This window comes from Anoplopoma fimbria, chromosome 15 (assembly GCF_027596085.1).
Source record: "Anoplopoma fimbria isolate UVic2021 breed Golden Eagle Sablefish chromosome 15, Afim_UVic_2022, whole genome shotgun sequence".
NCBI lineage: Eukaryota > Metazoa > Chordata > Actinopteri > Perciformes > Anoplopomatidae > Anoplopoma > Anoplopoma fimbria.
The window spans coordinates 1025421-1047171 of NC_072463.1; the positions used below are offsets into that span (position 1 = coordinate 1025421).

General features: G+C 42.7%; 1 protein-coding gene across 1 annotated transcript in view; it reads left to right on the forward strand.

Moving 5' to 3' along the window:
* akap6 (A kinase (PRKA) anchor protein 6) overlaps positions 1-21751 on the forward strand; it is a 158865-nt gene that overhangs the window by 19944 nt on the left and 117170 nt on the right. The window contains 8 exon segments of the mRNA XM_054614454.1: positions 461-602; positions 1324-1953; positions 2068-2192; positions 2194-2422; positions 3626-3772; positions 3931-4047; positions 4291-4551; positions 15368-15490. Coding sequence (XP_054470429.1) covers positions 461-602; positions 1324-1953; positions 2068-2192; positions 2194-2422; positions 3626-3772; positions 3931-4047; positions 4291-4551; positions 15368-15490 — 1774 coding nt within the window.

Here is a 21751-nt window from a genome sequence, read left to right on the forward strand (position 1 = left end):
CAATAGTGGAAAGGTTCATGACACCAAGTCATTGTTTTTATATTAATAAAATGTTCAAGTCACATATCTTTCACAGTCTACAAGTCATGTACCATACATTTAGATCATTTCCAAAGCTTTTACTACAACTCTTATAATTATCACACCAACAACAATAGAAAAAAACAACTTGTCCTTTGAATTCATGCCAAAGTTTGAAATAAGTGCACTTCATTATAAGTTAAATAATGGGGGAAACAAATCATATCTTTCTGCCGTCAAATAATAGTCATGAAATATAGAATAAATACATAAACCAACAAATTGTAAATTTAAACTTTCAGTGCTTTTTAGACTGGAGATCCGTTAAACTGAACACGGTTCCACATGAGACCGGTTTGATATCTAATTGATTCGTTGATATTAAATATGGAGGACCTGCTGTTTAAAGCCGGTGGTGTTTCTGTCTCCTGTGGTTCAGGACGGTGCAGCTGCTGTGGCACCAGCTGAGAGTCTCAGTTCTGGTCCTGAAGGAGCGTCTGCTGCAGGGCTTACAGGACTCCAACGGAAACTACACCCGGCAGACCGACATCCTGCAGGCCTTCAGCGAGGACCAGCACCAGGTGATGACACACATGCTCATTTTGACATTTATTATTTAAATAAGCTTTATTAATATTAACTACCACACAAGATATGTTTTTTAATTAAACGGAAAAATAGGATTTTCTGCAAAAGGTGGAGTTTGCTGTCAAGAGCCAACGAGATGTTTCCCATCATGCCCCAGGTCTTGCATTCTAGTAGTTCTCTTGAATACCTATGTTGAATACACTTCCTGTAAGTCGCTTTGGATAAAAGCGTCTGCTACATGACTGTAATGTAATGTAATGTAATGTAATGCATTCTCTCTGCTGTCCACCAGGGGGCGACTCCTCTGGTTGTATAGAAGTCTATGAGAAAATGACTCTACTTCTCTCTTGATTTATTCCCTCAGTAAACATTGTAAACATGAGTTTATGGTCTCAATCTCTAGTTTCAAGTCTTCTTCAATACAGCATGATGTTCATTTAGTAAATGATGCTCCATTTAGAGTCAAACAGACCATAAAGCAGGGGATGCTTTAGGGCGGGGCTACACACTGATTGACAGGTCGACACCAGAGACGTGTACGGCGTCTCTACGTCACTCCTCCTCAGTCCATATATGAACGCAATCATTTGTGAGCCAGATGGCGACGGCCGTAATCCAAGATGGTTTCGGCAAAATTGCTGAACTGCAATCTTTAAAAACAGTTTTGACTTTTATTGAACCTGTAGATGATGATGATTCATTCTTCCTCTCCAGACTCGCCTGGACGCTCTGACGGAGGTGGACGACTGCGGTCAGCTGACCATTCGCTGCAGCCAGGACTACTTCTCTTTAGACTGCGGCATCACCGCCTTCGAGCTGAGCGACTACAGCCCCGGTGACGAGGCCGAGGCCCGATCTGAGCCCGCCGACGGCGAGGAGGACCCCCTCCACGACCTCGATCAAACTCCAGGCCCAGATCCTGAACCTGGAGCAGAGGAGGGCGAAGGAATCCGCCTCTCCAACCTCGAACACCACAACAGTCTACCCGACCTCAACACAAACCTCAACCATTCTCCCTCAGTAATACCCACAATGCAGTGCGGCACCCCAAACCAAGGTGAAAGTGTGAAGCGCCCCCTGCAGGGCGTTAGCCACAGCACCGAGGGGTCGCCCACGCAGCCGTCTCTTCCCAAGAGAGCCGCTCTGTTCTCGGACGGAGGAACTAGGATGGAGGAGTCAAGGGGAGGTCTGGGGAAGGTCAGCCCGATCTCAGGGCTCCAGTTCCAGGCCGAGATGAGTCGGAGCACCCCGTCTCTTATGGATCCTCCAGACCGCTCCAAGTTCTGGTTGGAGCTGGACTCAGTTTACCCAGAAAATGTTTCACAGTCCTACGAGAGTCTGGAGGTTTGTTTTCTGTTCTTTCCTTTATATTCTTTCACCTAGATGAGACTTTCAACAGGCCCTGTTATGATATTTTCACTCATCACATCTTAACTGGAATCCTCTTTAACTTCACAGCTCATGAACGGACTCAACCTCCAGAGAAACCTCGTGAACCCAAAGCAGTTAGGACGCTCTCAGCGGGGCATCCAGAGATCTCTGACCGACCAGAAGAACTCATCTGAGGCCAGACGGACCGCCGACGCCCCCGCCTCTACAGGACCCCTCCTCTCAGGATGAGATATCCAGACAGATGGAGAGGACGCAGAGGGAGACACTAGCACACAGTGAGGGGGACTCCGACTCCTCGTTGCCCTCCCCCATGAGGGAGCAGTTCCTCTCCTCAGACCTGGAGGCGTCCGGAGAGGAGTCCGACCCCCGACCGCGACCCGGCAAGACGGCGGTCTGGATCGTGAGGCGCCAAGAGCAGAAGGTGAGCGGTGATTGGTGTTGTCAAGGAGGGGAGTTTAGTGAGAGTTGGTTCACAAACTCATCCAGAATTCCGACACTAGAAACTTTTCACAAACTTAGTCTGCTTTCAACTTGCAAGTGACCACATCAGGGGCCTCATTTATTTATTCATTTTATTAAAACCTTTATTAAAACGTTATTAAAACTACCTGAATCTGCTTTAAACCTGTAAAGCTGTTTTTTGTTTTGTTTTTTACAGTTATAATTTCATCTATATCTTTGTTTATATTGTTATCGCTTTTCCTCTTTCTGTTTTTACCATGTAAAGTGCCTTTGATTACCTTTTTAAAGCACTAACAATTAAAGTGCATCATTATTAAAAGTATTTAAAAAATGCCGTGTGCCAAAAATATGATGGGATTAATAAAACTGTGCTCACAGACTTGCATGCATTAGAATTTTTAAAATCACAAACAACCTGAAAATGTGTTGCACATTGACGAGCCTCATATTCTGCCCTCAATTATCCATAAATGGTCAATACAAAGCACTTGAATGAATGAATATTGGTTAACGTATTGTTACTGTGGAAGGGACAACAAAAAAATGCAAGAAGTTCAGCAAACTATTCCAGAATTGAATGGAGATGAATGTCTTAAATGTTCTTTATTGGGTTGACAACACATAACATGCATCCAAAGTACAACATGTATGTATGTTAAATATGTTTATACAACACACAAATATAGAGTTTACAAGCAGACCCTCCCACCTCCCCAACACCAGAGCAATGTTCACACAGACACAAAACACACAAAGCACACATATGGAAAGAATTTTGAATCACAAAGTGCTACACAACCAGTTGCATTCCCCAATCCTATGAACATAGTTCCATTTGCTCTTTAAAATGACTAAATATATTGTGCTAATCTTCCAAAGAAGGAATAGAATTAGCATTAGAGAGAATAGATTCCAAAGTTCTGTTAACATTTTCAGTGCAGCCCTAATGCTGTAGTTCATTTCTCTAAATAAAGGAAGGACATTAAGTCTTTCAGGCCAAGAATTAGGAAATGGTGCTTTGATCAAGTACTTGACGTTGGATAATTCCACTTATTTGTTGCCATAGTAGTGACATGATAGTTTGACTTTGTAAAGTTTTAATCCATTTCTATCTGTAGTGCCTTTTGTTCTGTTTTAATCCGATAATTCTCTCCTCCGTCAGGGCGCTCAGGTGTCCTCCAGGTCCAGCCCAGACAGGGAGCACTGGTACGGGTCCGAGGAGTTCCTGGCCCTCCCCGCTCAGCTCCGTAAGACGGAGATGCTCGCTATGAAGCTGGAGAGTCTGGCTCAGTCCATCCCCGTGAGTTTAGTTTCACTTTCTTATTTCTGCATCTGATCAGAAACCATAAGAAAACTCTTCATCTTAACCTGAGAACATGAATGCACATAATATTTACACATAAATCCAGTATAAAGCTGAAGAAAGACAACAAACGCTGATGTTTTTGTTGATTGTTTCTCCTGCAGAGGCCCGGTGGCTGTGACTCTACCCAGGATGCTTTGCAGGATGTGGATGACTGGGATTTGACGGACTGGGACGTAGGGGAGAGCGGGGACGACATGCCTTCTATTCTGCCTCCGCTGGTACAAACAAGAGTTATATTTGAATGTTTTCACATTAAAACATTTGTCAATCCAGAATATATTCTCATGACTCCTCCTCCTCTCCCTCTCCTCCTCTCCCTCTCCTCCTCTTCCTCTTCCTCCTCTTCCTCCTCCTCCTCCTCCCTCCTCCTCCTCCTCCTCCTCCTCCTCCTCCTCCTCCTCCTCCTCTTCCTCCTCTCTCCTCCTCCTCTTCTTCTTCCTCTCCCCTCTCCCCCCCTCCAGCTTCCTTACAGACGAAACCTGGTCAGCCGCTTTAGCTCCGCCTCCTCCAGCGACTTTGCTCCCTCATTGGACGACAGCCTGGAGTCCGGTCCGTTGAGCGACCTGCAGTCTGAGGACGATGAGGGCCGGAGGTCTGTGGACCGTCGCCTGAGGCCGACGGCGCCCCTGGTGGACATTCGTGGAGGTGCTTCCCTGGTGCAGCAGCTGCTGGAGGACATCCAGAGTCAGGACAACGACCCCGCCATCTGGAGGAAGATAGAGGTACGGACAGAAGGCCTGTCTGTCTGTCTGTCCATCAGTCCGTCCGTCTGTCTGTCTGTCTGTCTGTCTGTCTGTCTGTCTGTCTGTCTGTCTGTCTGTCTGTCTGTCTGTCTGTCTGTCTGTCTGTCTGTCTGTCTGTCTGTCTGTCTGTCTGTCTGTCTGTCTGTCTGTCTGTAAGTCAGGTAGTCTGCCTCTTCTACAAAGAAAACGCCCTCCAAACCAAACCTCAAAGTTTGAAAGCGACACTTTTCTGTTCAATGAAACCTTTGTGGTCCGATGGTTGATTGTGAAGTCTTTACGTTCCGAGGTTGGATCTGGCTCTCATTGAGGATCCGATCAACCAGACCGCTATCAAGGAGGCCTGGCTCGCATTGAGTTCAGATCCCAGTGAGGGGTGGACAACATGTGGAACCAAGCAGAACAATTTATAAAACGTAGGTCTCCATCATCTTCACACCACACAGGAGCAAAAGGAGGAAAACCCTGATTCTGCTCCTTCAAACTAAACGTTTTTAAATACCAAAACAAGTGAAGAATTTAAATTACCGGAGCTTTGTTAGCGGCTAATCCTCAACAAAACAGGTCTACTTATACTGCAGGGAAAAAGAGCAAGCAGCAATGATAACAGGAGACTTTTATTGTGAAGAATTGTAGGAAATCAAATCTCTTTATCCAAGGTTTTAGAGCCGCTCCTTAGACCACAAAGTGTTATCTTATGTAAAGTTGCTCCTCATTATTTGTATGTTTTCCTACAGCACTTGTCAATTCCTGCTCTTTGCATGAATACGGTCTTTTCAAAATAAACATCACGTTGCTTATTGTTTAGCTGAGAGTGTATTTTAAAGGTTTTGGAACTTCTTGTGTCGCTGCTCAAGAAAGACTATTTGTTTAAAGAAACTAATTAACTAATTGTCCTTTTTTCCTCACAATATAAACAAAAAGAACCAATCAGAGTTCTAGAATCAATAAAATCCTAACGATACCCATCCTTACTTTTGACACAGAAACATACTTGGTTAAGTTTAGAGGTCATTCTCCGTCAAGGTCAAAAGAAGCTGATGTCGGTATGAACCATGATGCTGACAGGCGTCAGGAGATGACACCTCCATAGCGTTAGCTGCATTAGCATGTTTCTGCAGCACAAAGCCCTGCTCTTGTCATCCTGACGAGTCGAACCCAAACCCCCCCCGTCACCGCGGCCGCCGTGATGGATTGGTGGGTTCCGGTATCGGATCGTCCCGTGGCCCCGTTAATTCATCACCTCCCCTCTAAAGGTCACGTTTGATTGGCAGGCGGATTATTGATGAGGCTGCCCGGTGAACTAATCAGTCATATCTGTCATATTGAATATGGCGAAATGTCAATAGCTCTGGGGATCCGTCCTCCTCGTGGCTGCTCCTTTAATTATCGCTATAAAGAAGCTCTGCAGCCTCCTCTAATTTTTTTTATTGTTTTATTTTATTCACGTTTATTTCACTCTCTCTCTCTTTTATTGCTTTAATATTGTAATTCTGAATATTCTTTACTCCCCGAGCAACGTTTCACTTCCCCGCTCCAACGCTCCGGTTTTCTCCCCTCGGGGATCAATAAAGTTCAGCATATCTGACTGATCAGGTGTGATCCGGGTCAGACTGAACCACAGCGCTGCAATAAGATCATCAGAGGAGGGGGACACACGCCACGATCAATCTGAGGATCTGTGAGCGGACGTCCTTGGAGCCGGCTGATCAGTGACCCCAGAAGGTCGTGAGTTTGATCCCCTCGTCAAAGTCCTGTCCTCCATATTCCTCAAATTCAAATGGGATAGGCCACATTAATATTCATAATTAATGATGATTTGACTGATGAAATGTCAAAGCTGTCCCCTCGCTTTTTGAAGCTGACGAACAGAAAGAGAATCCAAGCTAAGTGGACTTCCTGTTCCTCCTCGTTAAAGCCTCATATTGGGGATCATTTAACTCCCCTTTTTTTAAGGCAACACCTTTCCATAGAGTAGGAGATAAAACATTTTGAGATGTCCTGATGAAAATAAGAAGAATCCATTATTTATTAAATATCAAAGCACCTCATTGTGTCTCCATGATATCAATTTAACCAAGGAAACCAGAGTTATTGTTGCAACGCCTGCCCCGTTCAATAACAACGATGTCTCGGCGCTACTTTGGACCGTCTTCAAATCAGAATGCTTGAAAACAAATAGAAGCCACACCCACATGTATACATTGTGCACACAGATACATTAAGTAGAAAATGCAGAAACATCTCTGGGTTCCAACTACAAGCTGATAGAAGCAGTGTCTCTGATTACTCGGATGCTGGTAGACTTGTTCGCACTGACCCTCGCGGCGTGCCCCTGAACGCCTCACACACAATCAGTATCCATAATCCCCGACACGTTCAGGGCCCTGAATCATTCAGACCCCCTCTGGCTCATGTGAGCTCCGGCACAATGCCAACATGTAAAGTATTGAGGCTGGATTTGATTAAAAAAAAAGGTATGCATGTTGCAGATTATGAGCCGAAAAGACTCTTTAATTGCTCTCTTGTAAAATATTTATTCCCAAAAGATTACAGAAAAACTCCCAAAAGTCCTAAAATATAAAACTAAACGCATAAAAAACTACTGTGAATTATGCTCTGCTGGCTCTCACATGACACCTCGAGTTAACCACACACACACACACACACACACACACACACACACACACACACACACACACACACACACACACACACACACACACACACACACACACACTCGTCGTCGTTCCTCTCTGCTCCTGGGTAATTAGCTGATTAGCTGCTTAATTAGCAGCATGTAATCATGGCGATGGATGAGCTGCCTAATTGAGGAAGTGAAGAGAAGAGTCTCAGTGTGGAGGATGACATTCTGTCTCTCCGTGGAGAGAGAGAGAGTCTCTGCTGAATACAGCGGAGGAGTAAAACAGAAGAGAGAGGGAGCGAGAGAGAGAAGAGAGAGACAGAGAGAGAGTGACAGAGAGTGACAGAGAGAGAGAGAGAGAGAGAGAGAGAGAGAGAGAGAGAGAGAGAGAGAGAGAGACAGAGAGACAGAGAGAGAGTGACAGAGAGAGAGAGAGAGATCAGTGTCGGAGCAGCAAATGAATCAAATCTGTCCAGGAGTGTGGTCTGGTCTGGGAGAAGGACTCGGTCCTGGTTGTTGTTGAAGTGGAGAGGATTTGATTAGAGTGGACGAGAGTCTCATATCCGAGCTGTAGAATAGAATAAATCAGGAAAGGTTTCAGACGTCCAGGTTCTTCTTTCTACTGGGAGGGAAAGACCGGAAATGAAGCCTGACGTGGACTTGATTTAGATGTTCACCTGAACTGAAGCTCATCTAATCACATAAATACTCAGTGATTCTGTTCTTTACACCAAGTAAAATGTACTGTACGTTCAGTCTGGATTTTGAATCATGTTCTAAATGTCTCAAGGTTTAAATTATTCTTAAAAGCTTATCCAACCATTTAGGTATGTGGGGTTTTATCTGTCCAGATCTTGAGATATTCATATTTAAATTAATTTAAATTACTTTAAATCTCTTATATAACACTAAACTTAATGTTTAAACCAACCTCCGGTTCTGAAGAGTGAAGTCAAAGCTTCATGTGTTAAAGCTGCATTCTCTCTCTGTCCACCAGGGGGCGACTCCTCTGGTTGTATAGAAGTCTATGAGAAAATGACTCTACTTCTCTCTTGATTTATTCCCTCAGTAAACATTGTAAACATGAGTTTATGGTCTCAATCTCTAGTTTCAAGTCTTCTTCAATACAGCATGATGTTCATTTAGTAAATGATGCTCCATTTAGAGTCAAACAGACCATAAAGCAGGGGATGCTTTAGGGCGGGGCTACACACTGATTGACAGGTCGACACCAGAGACGTATACGGCGTCTCTACGTCCTAATATGGTCGCTTCCTGTTCACTGGCAAAATCACCGAACTCAAAGCATTAAAATTACAGTCCACGAACCAATGGGTGACGTTAGAATGACTACGTTCACTTATATATATATATATATATATATATAGCTGACTGGCTATATATATATATTATAAATATTACAGTAAAGAAATTAATTAATTAATAGTCTGTGATTAAAACAAGTAAAAAATGAATTTCAGATTTACTCAGGACATGTACAGTGGCCTCCTGGGTGAAAGTTTGACCCGTTCGTCCATTCCGACCTTTTTGTTGTCGACTTACAGAAAAAAACTCACCCGTCAAACAGACACAAACATACTTTATAAAACATAACTTTTTATTTTGTAGTACGTATTTCTTATTTTCTCCTCTCCCTCTCTTTCTGTCTCTTCTTTCTTCACGCTGCTGTTGAACATGAATATTTAACCCGAGACTTCCTCTCCCTCCTCTGACCTTGACCTCCTCCTCATCCCGTCTCATTATCTGTGTCCACATCACGTCAAAACACCGCGGCTTGTTTCATAAAAATTCTATGAGAGCGACGCAGGAAATATACATACGCACAACCCCAAAGTTTCCTAATTGAGCTGTATGGGATGAGGCTCCTGAAGAGCATTGTGAAGGCCTGAAAACCAAACTAAAGAGAGAGAGAGAGAGAGAGACCATCAGTTAGATAAGTGTCCTACGCGTCATGTGATCACATGGTGTGTGTGCTGTCTGGCGTCCTCAGTGTGAGGTGTCTGTTTGCTCGGCGGCTCTGCGGCACGCCGGCCTATCTGAGAGCAGCTGGAGACAGACAGACAACAGACTCGGATCAACACTCGCCTGATTGGCCCGGCGGGGGGGCAGGGACGCCCACCGACAGCAGAGAGGATAGGAAAATAAGAGAGACGGGGGAGGAGGAGGAGGAGGAGGAGGAGGAGGAGGAGGGTGTTATTCTCTGCTTTGTGTTTCTATAGATGAACAGGTTAAGGACAGTTAAAGCTCTCAGGCTGCATGTTGAGATCCGAGAAGTTTGTTTTCAGACAGTTGAGTCCAAAATGTTTAAACTTTATTTACTGAGTAGCTAAATTCACGATGAACCCTCTTATATCTGATTAGAAATTGCAAAAATATGAGGTAAGCTCATAAAAAACATAGATTCAAGATATTCAAGATATTTTTGTTTTAAAAAATGTTGGTAAATTATCTATAAAGTGACATGTTACATGCAAAACACTGCAATTATGGTAAACAGGAGCTTCATGCAGCGTAAATAGTAAAATACAAGACAGTGACTACGTTTACATGAATTAATAAAGAGACAATATTCCTAATAAGCTGCTTACATGGCTGATGAAAATGAATATTCCACTAATATTCCCGTTCACATGCAGCCGTTCATATTCAGATGAACGTTAAATGATTCGATGTCTCATTCTTCATCTTCATCATCAGCGAGTCCAACGTTGACGTAACTCTTTTCGTAGAGGACTAAAACATGAATAAAATCAACATAGCACACATGTTTATACATGAAAATGATCCATTTAGAGTCAGACTTTATTCAGAATATACAAACAGAATATGATGTTAAAAAGAACCATATCAAATTCAGATAAAATTCATATTCAAACCTGCTGAGGTTCTTTTTTTAAATAATTAAAACAAGTTGTTTAAACGGATGCTTCTGCAATGCAAGTCTGGTACAGAGACGTTCTGTCAGAGGTAAAGTGAATAAACAACCAAAAGAGAAAGACATGCTGGCTAGCTGACAGGTCGCTGTAGTGTGTGTGTGTGTGTGTGTGTGTGTGTGTGTGTGTGTGTGTGTGTGCGTGTGTGTTTGTGTGTATGTGTGTTTGTGTGTGTGTGTGTGTGTATGTGTGTGTGTGTAAACAGTCCACATATTAATATGTTAAACATCGCCGAGACGACTCTTTCCCGACGGCAACAGACAGCTGGTGGCGGAGGGGTCTCCCAGGGACGATCTCAGGGACGCAGTCAGGTGTGACAGGCGGCCTTGTCTCCTTCTCCCTCTTTATTTCCTTCTCTCCATCCTTCATCTTTTCATCACTCTCTTTAGACTTCTTCCTTCGGATTTTCATGAGAAGCAAGTTTAAGTTTCAAGATTATAAATAAATAAATGAAAGCGGGAACTATAAATGTGGTTTTGGGAGGCTGCAGTCCTGTCAGCTGCACAGGTTCCATGTTTTCTATTAAAGATAATTTTAATGAATTTTTAATCAAACTCTTCCTCCCTCCAGTTCTTTCGTTTCGGCCGATCAGCGTACAATGTTCACGTAGTCAAAACCAATAACTTTGCTCGCATGCCGTGAAAATTAGCCGCCTCAACTCAATCCTCGACGCAAGGTTTGTGGAATTCTGCAGAGAAAATTCATCATTTTAAGATGCTGGTTCTGGTCTCTACCTTCACCAGGTGCTTCAATCATCCAAATACTGTTCACATTTTCCATCAAAACCAACAGACCCCAAGCAGTTCATTAGCTCACAGCTAGCAGCTAGCATGATAACGAGGTCTCTGTCATGTAATATGTATGAACTGGACAGAATACAGCGGACGTCTGTGACAGGAATAAACACTTTCAGAAACTCTCATCAGAAAGTAGAAATCCTGCATTTAAGCTCATTTTATAATATACAATATTTTATCTTGTGATATTTATCTAACTTTGCACAGTAACTTAAGTAGTAAGACAAATGTTATGTTGTAACAAGTACATTTGCCTATACATTATAGAGAAGAATAAAGTAGATTAAATGGAAATACTGAAGTACAAGTTCCTCAAAAGTGAACATAAGAACAGCACTTTAGTAAATGTATTTAGTTTGGACAACATTTTTGACGTTTATTTGAATTTTTGTTATTTTGCAGCGATATATCGGCCGAAACGTAAACCCTTAACGTAAAAATATGAATCCTGTCATTGAAGTTCAGGTATTTCATCTTTATATGATAACAGCAGTAACATCTGTACATCGTGTTTGTCCGACCTCTGACCTCTGACCTCTGACGTGTTAATCATCAGAGCCCAAACCGGTCAGCTCCCAGAATGCCGTTCTGCCCCTCAGGAGCCTCACTGGTTTAGAGACATCAAAGCGACCACGAGCCGCCCCAGTGCATGCTGGTCGCTATTTATCCAGAACCAAACGCTGCTGTTCACTCCTACATCCTCTTCCTCCTCTGGCCTCCTCTTCTTCTCCCTCATTCACCAACGTTTCTCCTCCTCCTCTCCTCTCCTCCTCCTCCTCCTCCTCCTCCTCCTCCTCCCGTCTCATCAATACTTTTGATTTCCATCTCTCCTCCCTAACGAGCGGCGGAGAGATGGACGGAGTCATATTGATGTTTTTTTTTAAGGGTCACGGTTGTAATTAACATACTGCCGCTCAATCGGTCAAGGTTTCCACACACACACACACACACACACACACACACACACACACACACACACACACACACACACACACACACACACACACACACACACACACACACACACACACACACACACACACCTCTGAATCATATAAGGTGTGCACAAACAAACACACACGTTTTATCATCCCCATATGAAGACACACACACACACACACACACACACACACACACACACGTACGGATTCGATGCAGCGATTTGTAGGCGAGGTGAAAGGATGGATGCACACATGCGGCAAAGTAATTTCCATCAGATTTACCTTCTCGCCGCCTCCTTCACTCCGCCATTAGTTTTCCAGATAGCTCTCAGCCTGAGATAGGAAAACAACGGCGGATGTATAAAATATCAGGAGCGTCTCCTTGATGATCTGCAGTCACAGTTACACTTGTTATTCAGACGAGACGTTTGAGGTCTGACTGCAGAGAATGGATTTGCTGTACAAGTCTTCAGCTTTATGTAGATCTCCTCTCCGGGTCTCTTTAAAGGGGGCTGGATTGAATCCAGACTACATGAAGTCAGGCTGCAGCTCCTCTCTGACCTTTGTGTGAATGTGTTCGTAGAGTTCTCCTCTGTGGAGGCGTCTCCAACTGAAACCATAGAAGAAGAAGCTTTAAGCTTTACTTATTTTACTTTAATTCATTCATTATTAAAAAATGCCTCCTATTTGCTTAATGCATTCCATTTATTTTACTTGATTTCTCCCCATTTTTTTATTTGTCGACATGTTTCTGGAGCTATTTCTTTGTCTTATTGTCGGCTCTCTACTATTTCAAAGTAAATCAAAAACAAAGAAAGCTGCAACAAAACATTTTTCTGGGCAATATGGCCGACGTCTTAACATTAAATGTTCTACATCAGACAAACACTGTCCATCAAGATTTATTTTTAAGCTTGACTAAATTAAATTCCTAAAAAAACAACCTATATTAACGTCCATCAGATTGTGAATTATGACTCTTTTCTTGAGCAAAGACAAAGTAGTGAAACATTCAATCAGTTTCAGCCGAATTGCACCTGATCAGCAAAAAGTACCTGAACAAACGTAGACATGCACGTTATTGTGTTTGTTTCTGCAGTTAATGATTGCAATAAAAATAGGAATATTGAACTAAAAATTAGGTTAAATTATTTTCAGAAATACCCATAACAGATATCAGTATGAACATTTTGCATCTGATACATTCATTAAAAACATTTATTCATTCTGATTAGAAATAATGAAATCCTGGCTGGAGTATGTTTGTTTCTAAGAATGCTTTTTTTATTAATCTTTTTTAATAATCTGTCAGTACCTCTAAAGCTTTCTTATGTCTATGTTGTGTCTGAATCAAAATGTATAACCTCACGATGAGAAAAGGGCTGCTGCTAATCTTCTTTTTATATTTTAAGTGTTCACATTTGTAGTTTTGCAGGACAGTAAATAGCATTTGTTTTCTCCTCCGTTGGTTTCTTGAAGAATCAAACAGTCTTTGAACCTCCTGCTCCTCTTAAACCTCTTTAATCTCTTTTGTTTCGTCTCTTAAATAACACTTTATCTGATCTTCTCTTCAAGTGTTTACTCCTCTCACCTCCCTGTCACCAGCGACAGTTTAAACTCTCATTTTCTTTTCTTTCTTCTTCTTCTTCTTCTTCACCTCCATCTCTCCTTCACGACTGCAGCTCTAAACTCCTCCGTTAAGCCGTCTCCTCTGCTCCTCTTCAGGAGTGAAGTGGCTTTAAAGACACAAATCAATACTGGATCAGATTCTATTTCACCTGGATTCTCCTCCTCTTCTAGTGCTTCTCCCAACATTTTACACCAGAAAAAGAGATCATGAGTTTTCGCTCATGTGTTTATCTTTTACAACAGAACTTTAAATCTTTTCTGAAGCGTTTCTCTTTTAGTCACATAAGTGAGTTTAAGGTGGAGACGTTTCAGTTCTGAGCTCCTAAAGCCGGTCTCAGCCAGTAGATGGCAGTAGCTGTCCACCAAGCAACGAGCACTCTTCTTCTCTCCCTCCGTTGTCTCTCTTCTTCTTCTTCTTCTTCTTCTCTTCCTCTGTTGTCTCTTCTTCTTCTTCTTCTTCTTCTTCTTCTTCTTCTTCTTCTTCTTCTTCTTCTTCTTCTTCTTCTTCTTCTTCTTCTTCTTCTCTTCCTCCGTTGTCTCTTCTTCTTCTTCTTCTTCTTCTTCTTCTTCTTCTTCTTCTTCTTCTTCTTCTTCTTCTTCTTCTTCTTCTTCTTCTTCTTTTCTTTCTGCACAATCTTAGGAAAGGGTGACCTGCCAGCGATGTAGACACCAAGTTTAACTCCTTGTGTCATTTATCTCTCTTCATCTCAGTGTCTCTCTTTCTCCCCCTTTTCTTTCTCTCAGTCAGATGTTCTTCGTCTTTCCTTTCTGTCTCTTGTTATGTCTCAACCTTTCCCATCCATTTCCCTCTGTTTTATGTTTTTCCTCCCATCTCATTTGCTTCTCCTATTTCTTTTCGTCTCTTTTTACCGTCTCTTACCACCTCAACTTCCGCTCTCTTTACTTTGGGTATTTTTTGGGGGGTTTATTGTTGTAAATCTTCATATTTTTTATTTTTCAATGACACATTCTCTCTCTCTCTTTTTCTTTGTTTTTCCACTTTTCTCCCTCATCCTCGCTACTATCTCCGGCTCTCTCTTTCTTTTTTCCCATCATCCCTCTGTGTTCGTCCTAATGTGTGTTTTACCTGTTTCGTCCTGCGGGTCTCGTTTTTTTTGTTCTTTTTTCTGTCCTTGAATTAATTCATCTGGAATCAACTCTGAAACACGGAAACACCATCCAGCCGCTCTCTCCATCTCTCCTCCTCTCCTCCTCTCATCAGACTCTATTCTCCTCTCCTCTACTCTCCTTCATCCTCTCATCATCCTCTCCTCTCCTTCATTCTCTCTCCTCTCCTCTACTCTCCTTCATCCTCTCATCATCATCTCCTCCTGTCCTTCATCCTCTCCTCTTATCATGTCTCCTCTCGTTCATCCTCTCATCATCTCCTCTCCTCTCCTTTATTCTCTCCTTTCCTCTCCTCTCTTCATCCTCCTTCATCCTTCATTCATCTCTCCTCCTTCATCCTCTCATCTTGTCTCCTCTCGTTCATCCTCTCATCATCTTCTCCTCTCCTCTCCTTTATTCTCTCCTTTCCTCTGCTCTCCTCCTCTCCTTCATCCTCTCCTCTCTTCCTCCTCTCATCACCATCTCCTCCTTCCAATCTGTTTCTTTCTCCCTCCTGTTGAATGCTTTTACCTGTTGGAATTCTTTTAGTTTTTCATTTGTATTCTTCTTCTTCTCATTCTCTCCATCCTCTCTGTGTTTTCTGTGTTGTTTTGATGTGACTCCAGCAGGCTCTTCTTTAATTCATGCAAATATTATTATATATTTTTTAATACATCTGACTAAATTCCCTCTCTCTCTCTGTCCCTCTACCTCTCTCGTCCCCAGTGTTTCGTGCAGCAGTTGGACGGGTTCATCTCGTGGCTGCAGGAGGCGTTGAACAGCACAGAGAACTGGACGCAGCCCAGACAGGAGCTGGACAGCCTGAGGGCGTACCTGGACACACACCTGGTGAGAACACACACACACACACACACACACACACACACACACACACACACACACACACACACACACACACACACACACACACACACACACACACGCACACACACACACACACACACACACACACACACACACACACACACACATTCCACCTGCCAATCTCTCCTGTTTGAACGTTGACTCTTTATTTAAAACAGTCATGCAGGTTCTCCACTAGAAGTAACAGTGTTACTACAGGGTTCCTGCAGAACCTTTAGAACAGGTCCATCTAAAATGAGGCTATAAATGGTATTAAAATGTCTTAAATCAATCTTACAAAAGTCTTAGAAATACTAAGACTTTTAGTTAGGTTTAGGAAAAGGTCATGGTTTGGGTTAGAATAACTACAGAAGTGACGTTACTTTAGTACGAAAGTTACGAAACAAAAATATCAACGTTGACTTCTAGTTTCACACAGGGACCAAACAAGACCGTAACCCTGACCTATCTCCTCCCCTCCTGAATACCCTGTGTGGGTCTTTTACGGTCTTTTCCTTCCTTGTTCATGATTGATTTTATGGTATATCTACGAATTGTAGTACCTATATTTTCGATGTAAGAGAACAGCCTGGCCTTCATCACATCTAGAAATGACTTCTGCAGCATCATTTATAACGAAATAAACACCAGTACGTCCAGAACTCACCGACTCTCAACATCCTGCTCCTCACTCACAGTAACCAGGCCTCCTATGACCTTTACCAAACCCCCAAACCTCCACCTCCAAACTCCTCCCCCAAACCTCCACCAATCAGCCACCTCCATCTGGAACCGTCTCCCGAACACTCAGACTGCATCAACAAGTCCAAATCAAAAACTCACCTTTCAGAACGTCTTTCAATGCTGTGTGTTATATATATATTGTTAGTGTGTTGTCAAAGGTCAGAGGTTACTGCGTCCTGCAGATGATGATGATGATGATGATGATGATGATGGGGACATATCACCGAGCTAAAGTGACAAACACAGACTGAATCTCATTTCATCTTTGCTGCTTTCATCCTGATTTCTCTTCTTTTGTTCCAATTTGTTTTTCATCTGCGTCTCTTTCTCCTCCTCCGTCTGTTTCACCGTCGCTGTTTCTCTCTCTCCTGCCATTTTATGTTTGTTATTTTCTCACCATCTGCTCTCCTTTTTTTCATTCCTTTATTTATCTCTCCGTCTTCCATCTTCCCTTTGTTTATTCTACAAAAAAAATCAAATAACTGTCCCTGTGTTTCTCTAATTTACACACACGTCCTTTAAAACAACCGAGCGCCTATAGATCAATGAGTGATGCGTCACACACACACACACACACACACACACACACACACACACACACACACACACACACACACACACACACACACACACACAGACAAGAAGCACTTTGGCGATTACTCACTCTCTTTATGGCAAACATATGGGCTTCACACACCAACACACACACACACACACACACACACAGACATCACGTATGAATGTTAAAACCAACTGATGCGCAATGCTCAGTTTGTACGCACACACACACACACACACACACACACACACACACACACACACACACACACACACACACACACACAGTAAGACAAACAAACCGATTGTATTTGCATAGAAGCGAACAAATGCAAACAAACGTATATGCACAACAGTAGTCATGTGTTTTATACACTCACACACACACACAGTTGCTATTTGCATACATTTGCATGTTCCTAGACAGATTTCCAAATCAGCATCTCCATATCCGTCCCTGAAGAACAGAATCACGCACACACACACACACACACACACACACACACACCACACACACACACACACACACACACACACCGGTTTGTCCTCTCTAAATATTTATTCCTGCTGTATGTTTGTTTGTTGGTTTGTTTACACGTGTTGACTTTGTTGTGGGTGCCAGCAGCGCTAACGTTAGCGGCGGTTAGCTTCAATTAGAATCCCCGGCTCTTAATTGCCGCGTCTCGTTAAATAAAGCAAAAAGAGGATGAAAAAGCATCGCTAATAGGACTTTGAACCGCCGTCGATAGCGCTGTTAGCTAACCGGCTCTGTGTGCGTGTGTCCGTGTCGATAGTCACACTCACACTTTGTAGTTATTAGTGTCTGTTTTGGTGTGTAATTGTGTGTGTGTGTGTTCTTTGTTGATTGCTGTAGAGAGCCAGGTTTCCTCTTTGTCTTTCTATCATTTAACAAAATGTGTTTACATTTAACTCGTCTGTTTTACCAAGGTCATTTCTGAGGAAATGGAACTGCTGACTAGATTATGATCACTGTCGATGGTTTTCCAATTCAGGAAGTGTGACATCTTCATACTGCACTAAAGACGGAGAGGAATAAACACTTAAAGTTAAACTATTCAACATTCCGATCATCAATATCTCATCAAACAACTATTGTCTATTTAGAGATATAAAGTCTTTCTCTGTTATTGTCAGAGCTCCGGATCTGCCGATGAAACAATGCTTCATGTGTTAAAGCTGCATTCTCTCTGCTGTCCACCAGGGGGCGACTCCTCTGGTTGTATAGAAGTCTATGAGAAAATGACTCTACTTCTCTCTTGATTTATTCCCTCAGTAAACATTGTAAACATGAGTTTATGGTCTCAATCTCTAGTTTCAAGTCTTCTTCAATACAGCATGATGTTCATTTAGTAAATGATGCTCCATTTAGAGTCAAACAGACCATAAAGCAGGGGATGCTTTAGGGCGGGGCTACACACTGATTGACAGGTCCACACCAGAGACGTATACGGCGTCTCTACCTCACTCCTCCACAGTCCTAATATGGTACCCGATTTTGTTGATCAACTAATAGAATAGTTGTTGCAGATTTGTAAGAATATATAGTTTCACTTTTTTCATTGTAGTTGTTATCAGACAGGAGGAAAGAGTGCATCTGTAAGGGACTATTTTCAGCGGCGGATTAATCCACATTTAGTGCTTTAGTGAGTATCTTATGTGGTATTGAGTCAAAATAAACTACAGTGTGCTAATGATGATTATGTAGGAACAACAGTGAGGCTCATTGATGAGTTTTAATGGAGCTCTATGAGACACACACACACACACACACACACACACACACATACTTAGTGATACATTCGCTGTTGGTTTTCATGCGATTTGTTGACAAAAAGAAAAATCAAATATCTCCAGACTTATCCTTTAATCACGCTTTAGTTATGCAAAGTAGTTTAAACAAATGTCATTTTTCAAAAGACAACGTTGCTCTTTCTTTCCTTCTGTCTTGTTTTTTCTTTATTTTCTCTCACACATACTCACACACTCTGTTACTCTCTCTCTCTTTCTCTATATTGCTTTCTCTTGCACACATGCACACGCACACACACATAAACACACACACGCACACGCACACGCACACACACATAAACACACAGCTCCAGGGCAGCAGTGGGTGGAGTGGAGCTGCTCTCCCAATTGAATATTTGGTCCAGCTGGCGTGTGTGTGTGTGTGTGTGTGTGTGTGTGTGTGTGTGTGTGTGTGTGTGTGAGTGTGAGTGTCTATATGTGTGTTTTAGGGCGCGTGGAGCGAATAAGCACAGGTCTTTCCGGAACCCCGGGGAGATCAGTGAGGCGAGAGGATGCAAACACACACACACACACACACACACACACACACACACACACACACACACACACACACACACACACACACACACACACACACACACACACACACACACACACACACACACACAGGCTGCTCTTTGTAAGGCGCTGAGAGATGGCGGCCAATGAAAGGCCTATTGATTGGGTCTGATGGGCGATCCAGGCCTTTGAATCCCATTACCAGCAGCAACACACTATTGGTGGCAACACAAGGGGGGGGGGATAAAGAGGTGTGAGGGAGAGGGAGGGGGAGAGTTGAGGGGGGGGGGTCTACGACTATCTCCACAGCAAACTGACTTAATCTGGAAATGCAGATTATGTGTGAAAACGCACCGAAACGTCGATTCAACAGAAAAAAACCAGCTGAATCTCTTCTTCTGTGGTTTGATAAACAACAAACTGTTGATCTGTTGAGTCTCAGCTGTTCTGTTCTTACGTGATTACTGGTTTCAGTAACAAGTGAGGGACTACTGATTTAGATTCAGTCACTAGAATGGTGTTAATAATCCCAATCCCTTTATCTCTAGCATTGAGTTGGATTAAGGGGTTGATATCAGTTTCAATTTGCAATTCATTTGCACGTCATTATATTTTTGGGAATATATGAAAACTCTACCACAACAAAATGAACCTGGAAAAAGGTTGATTTTTCTGAGCTTTTGCAACGCTAATAAAGTCATCAACCAATCACGTTGTGCAAGAGAGTTGAGCTCCACCTGTATATTTATGAAACAACAAACATAACAAAATGGCAAAACTTTATTACTCCATTCAACCTTGACAAAGGCAGCGCAGACCAGATCCACTCCTTCTGTTCGTACCTTTCACAATAAAGGCCCTAGACGGGCGAGTATTTTGTCTTTTCGTGTCGTTTATTTGTCACGTGTAGAGGGAGAAGAAGAGAGGAAGACAAATTATATTGGAGAGGAAGTGTGGGAGGGAAAAGAGACGAGGGATTGAAGGTGACGGAAAGACAGAAGAACGAAGAGGATGGGAGATAAAAAGAGAAAGAGAGGGATGGAGGGAGGGATGCAATACGAGAAGGGAAGAGAGGGAGGAAGGAAGGGAGGAGAGAGAACTGCGTTTTATTGCTTCATATAAAAAGGGGTATGCAGGAAAAAAGAGAGAGGGTGAGGAAACACACACACAAACACACACACAGACACACAGACACACACACACACACACACACACACACACACACACACACACACACACACACACACACACGGGGAATACAGCCGTATAGTTTCTCTCGGCTTCTGTCTGAATGGAGACAATTTGATCATCATTATTACAAAGACTCTTTGATCAGATCATGTCTCATCAACCCTGAGCCTGTCTGCTGTGTGTGTGTGTGTGTGTGTGTGTGTGTGTGTGTGTGTGTGAGAGCCTCTGATCAGCGCAGCTCGACACAAACACACACACACACACACACACACACACACACACACACACACACTCTCAATGTCAAACCTCAATGTCATCTCTCCGTATCAGTGCTGCACACCTCTTAGCGCCCTCACTAATATGCTAATGCTAAAAAGCTAAATGATATTAGGTAGGCTTCTGAGGCCGTCCTACCCAGTGCTCCAGGGCTAATATGCTAATGCTAACAGGTAATCTGATCACTCAGGTCTTTGAAGCAGCTTACTTCTTGTGTGTGTGTGTGTGTGTGTGTGTGTGTGTGTGTGTGTGTGTGTGTGTGTGTGTGTTAATCAGAGCAGGAAGTTGAAACGTTTTGGGCCATCGGCCACAGCTGCTGAGATAAATCTTAAAATCCACCTGCTTTATATATCATTTAACAGTTTGAGTCTAACTATAACTAAAGATAGAACACTAGTGATGGTTTCTTACCTGCAGATTAGACGCTCACACACAGTTTTATACTATATGTATATTATATATATTGGCCCAAATACACTTTTCTTTAACTGCTTCACTGCTGAAACATCACGACTCATAAAGTCGTCTCATCTTCGTGACTTCCTGCTGATAAACGTAAACTTTACAAACAGATCCTGCAGGTACTTTTGGTTTCTTTGAGGAAAAACCTTCTTTTTTTTGGGAGGAGAAACAGGCGTCACTTCTACAAATATACACTTTATTTTAAAGTTGGTCCTTCAGTAGAATGTTTTAGGACATCCATAAACACACACACTGTCCTTATCCTGGTTGATTCTGTCTTTTCCGTCTGTCACACATTGACTGTTTCTATTTCATTCTCTCTCTCTGTCTCTGTCTCTCTCTGTCTCTCTCTCTCACACAGAAACATAAATACTAAATACATATACACACATCCTCTTATTACCTCCCGTTGTCCGACGTGGATAAAGGCAGATCTGCTCTGCATTGCCTTATCACGTCATGATTGATGGCTGGCTGTTCTACTCTTATCGATTCTATGCTCTCCATATATTAAACGGAGGAAATCTCTGGTGGAATAAGCCGGCTGAAATACGATCTCTCTCTCCGATAGCCCCGGCTAATCTGCCCAAACCTAATTCATTCCTAACATGAGCCGCAGACGCAGACAGTCACGCCGTGTTTTAGTAGTGCTGATAAATGTACTTTATGTTTATTAGCTGTGAGGTA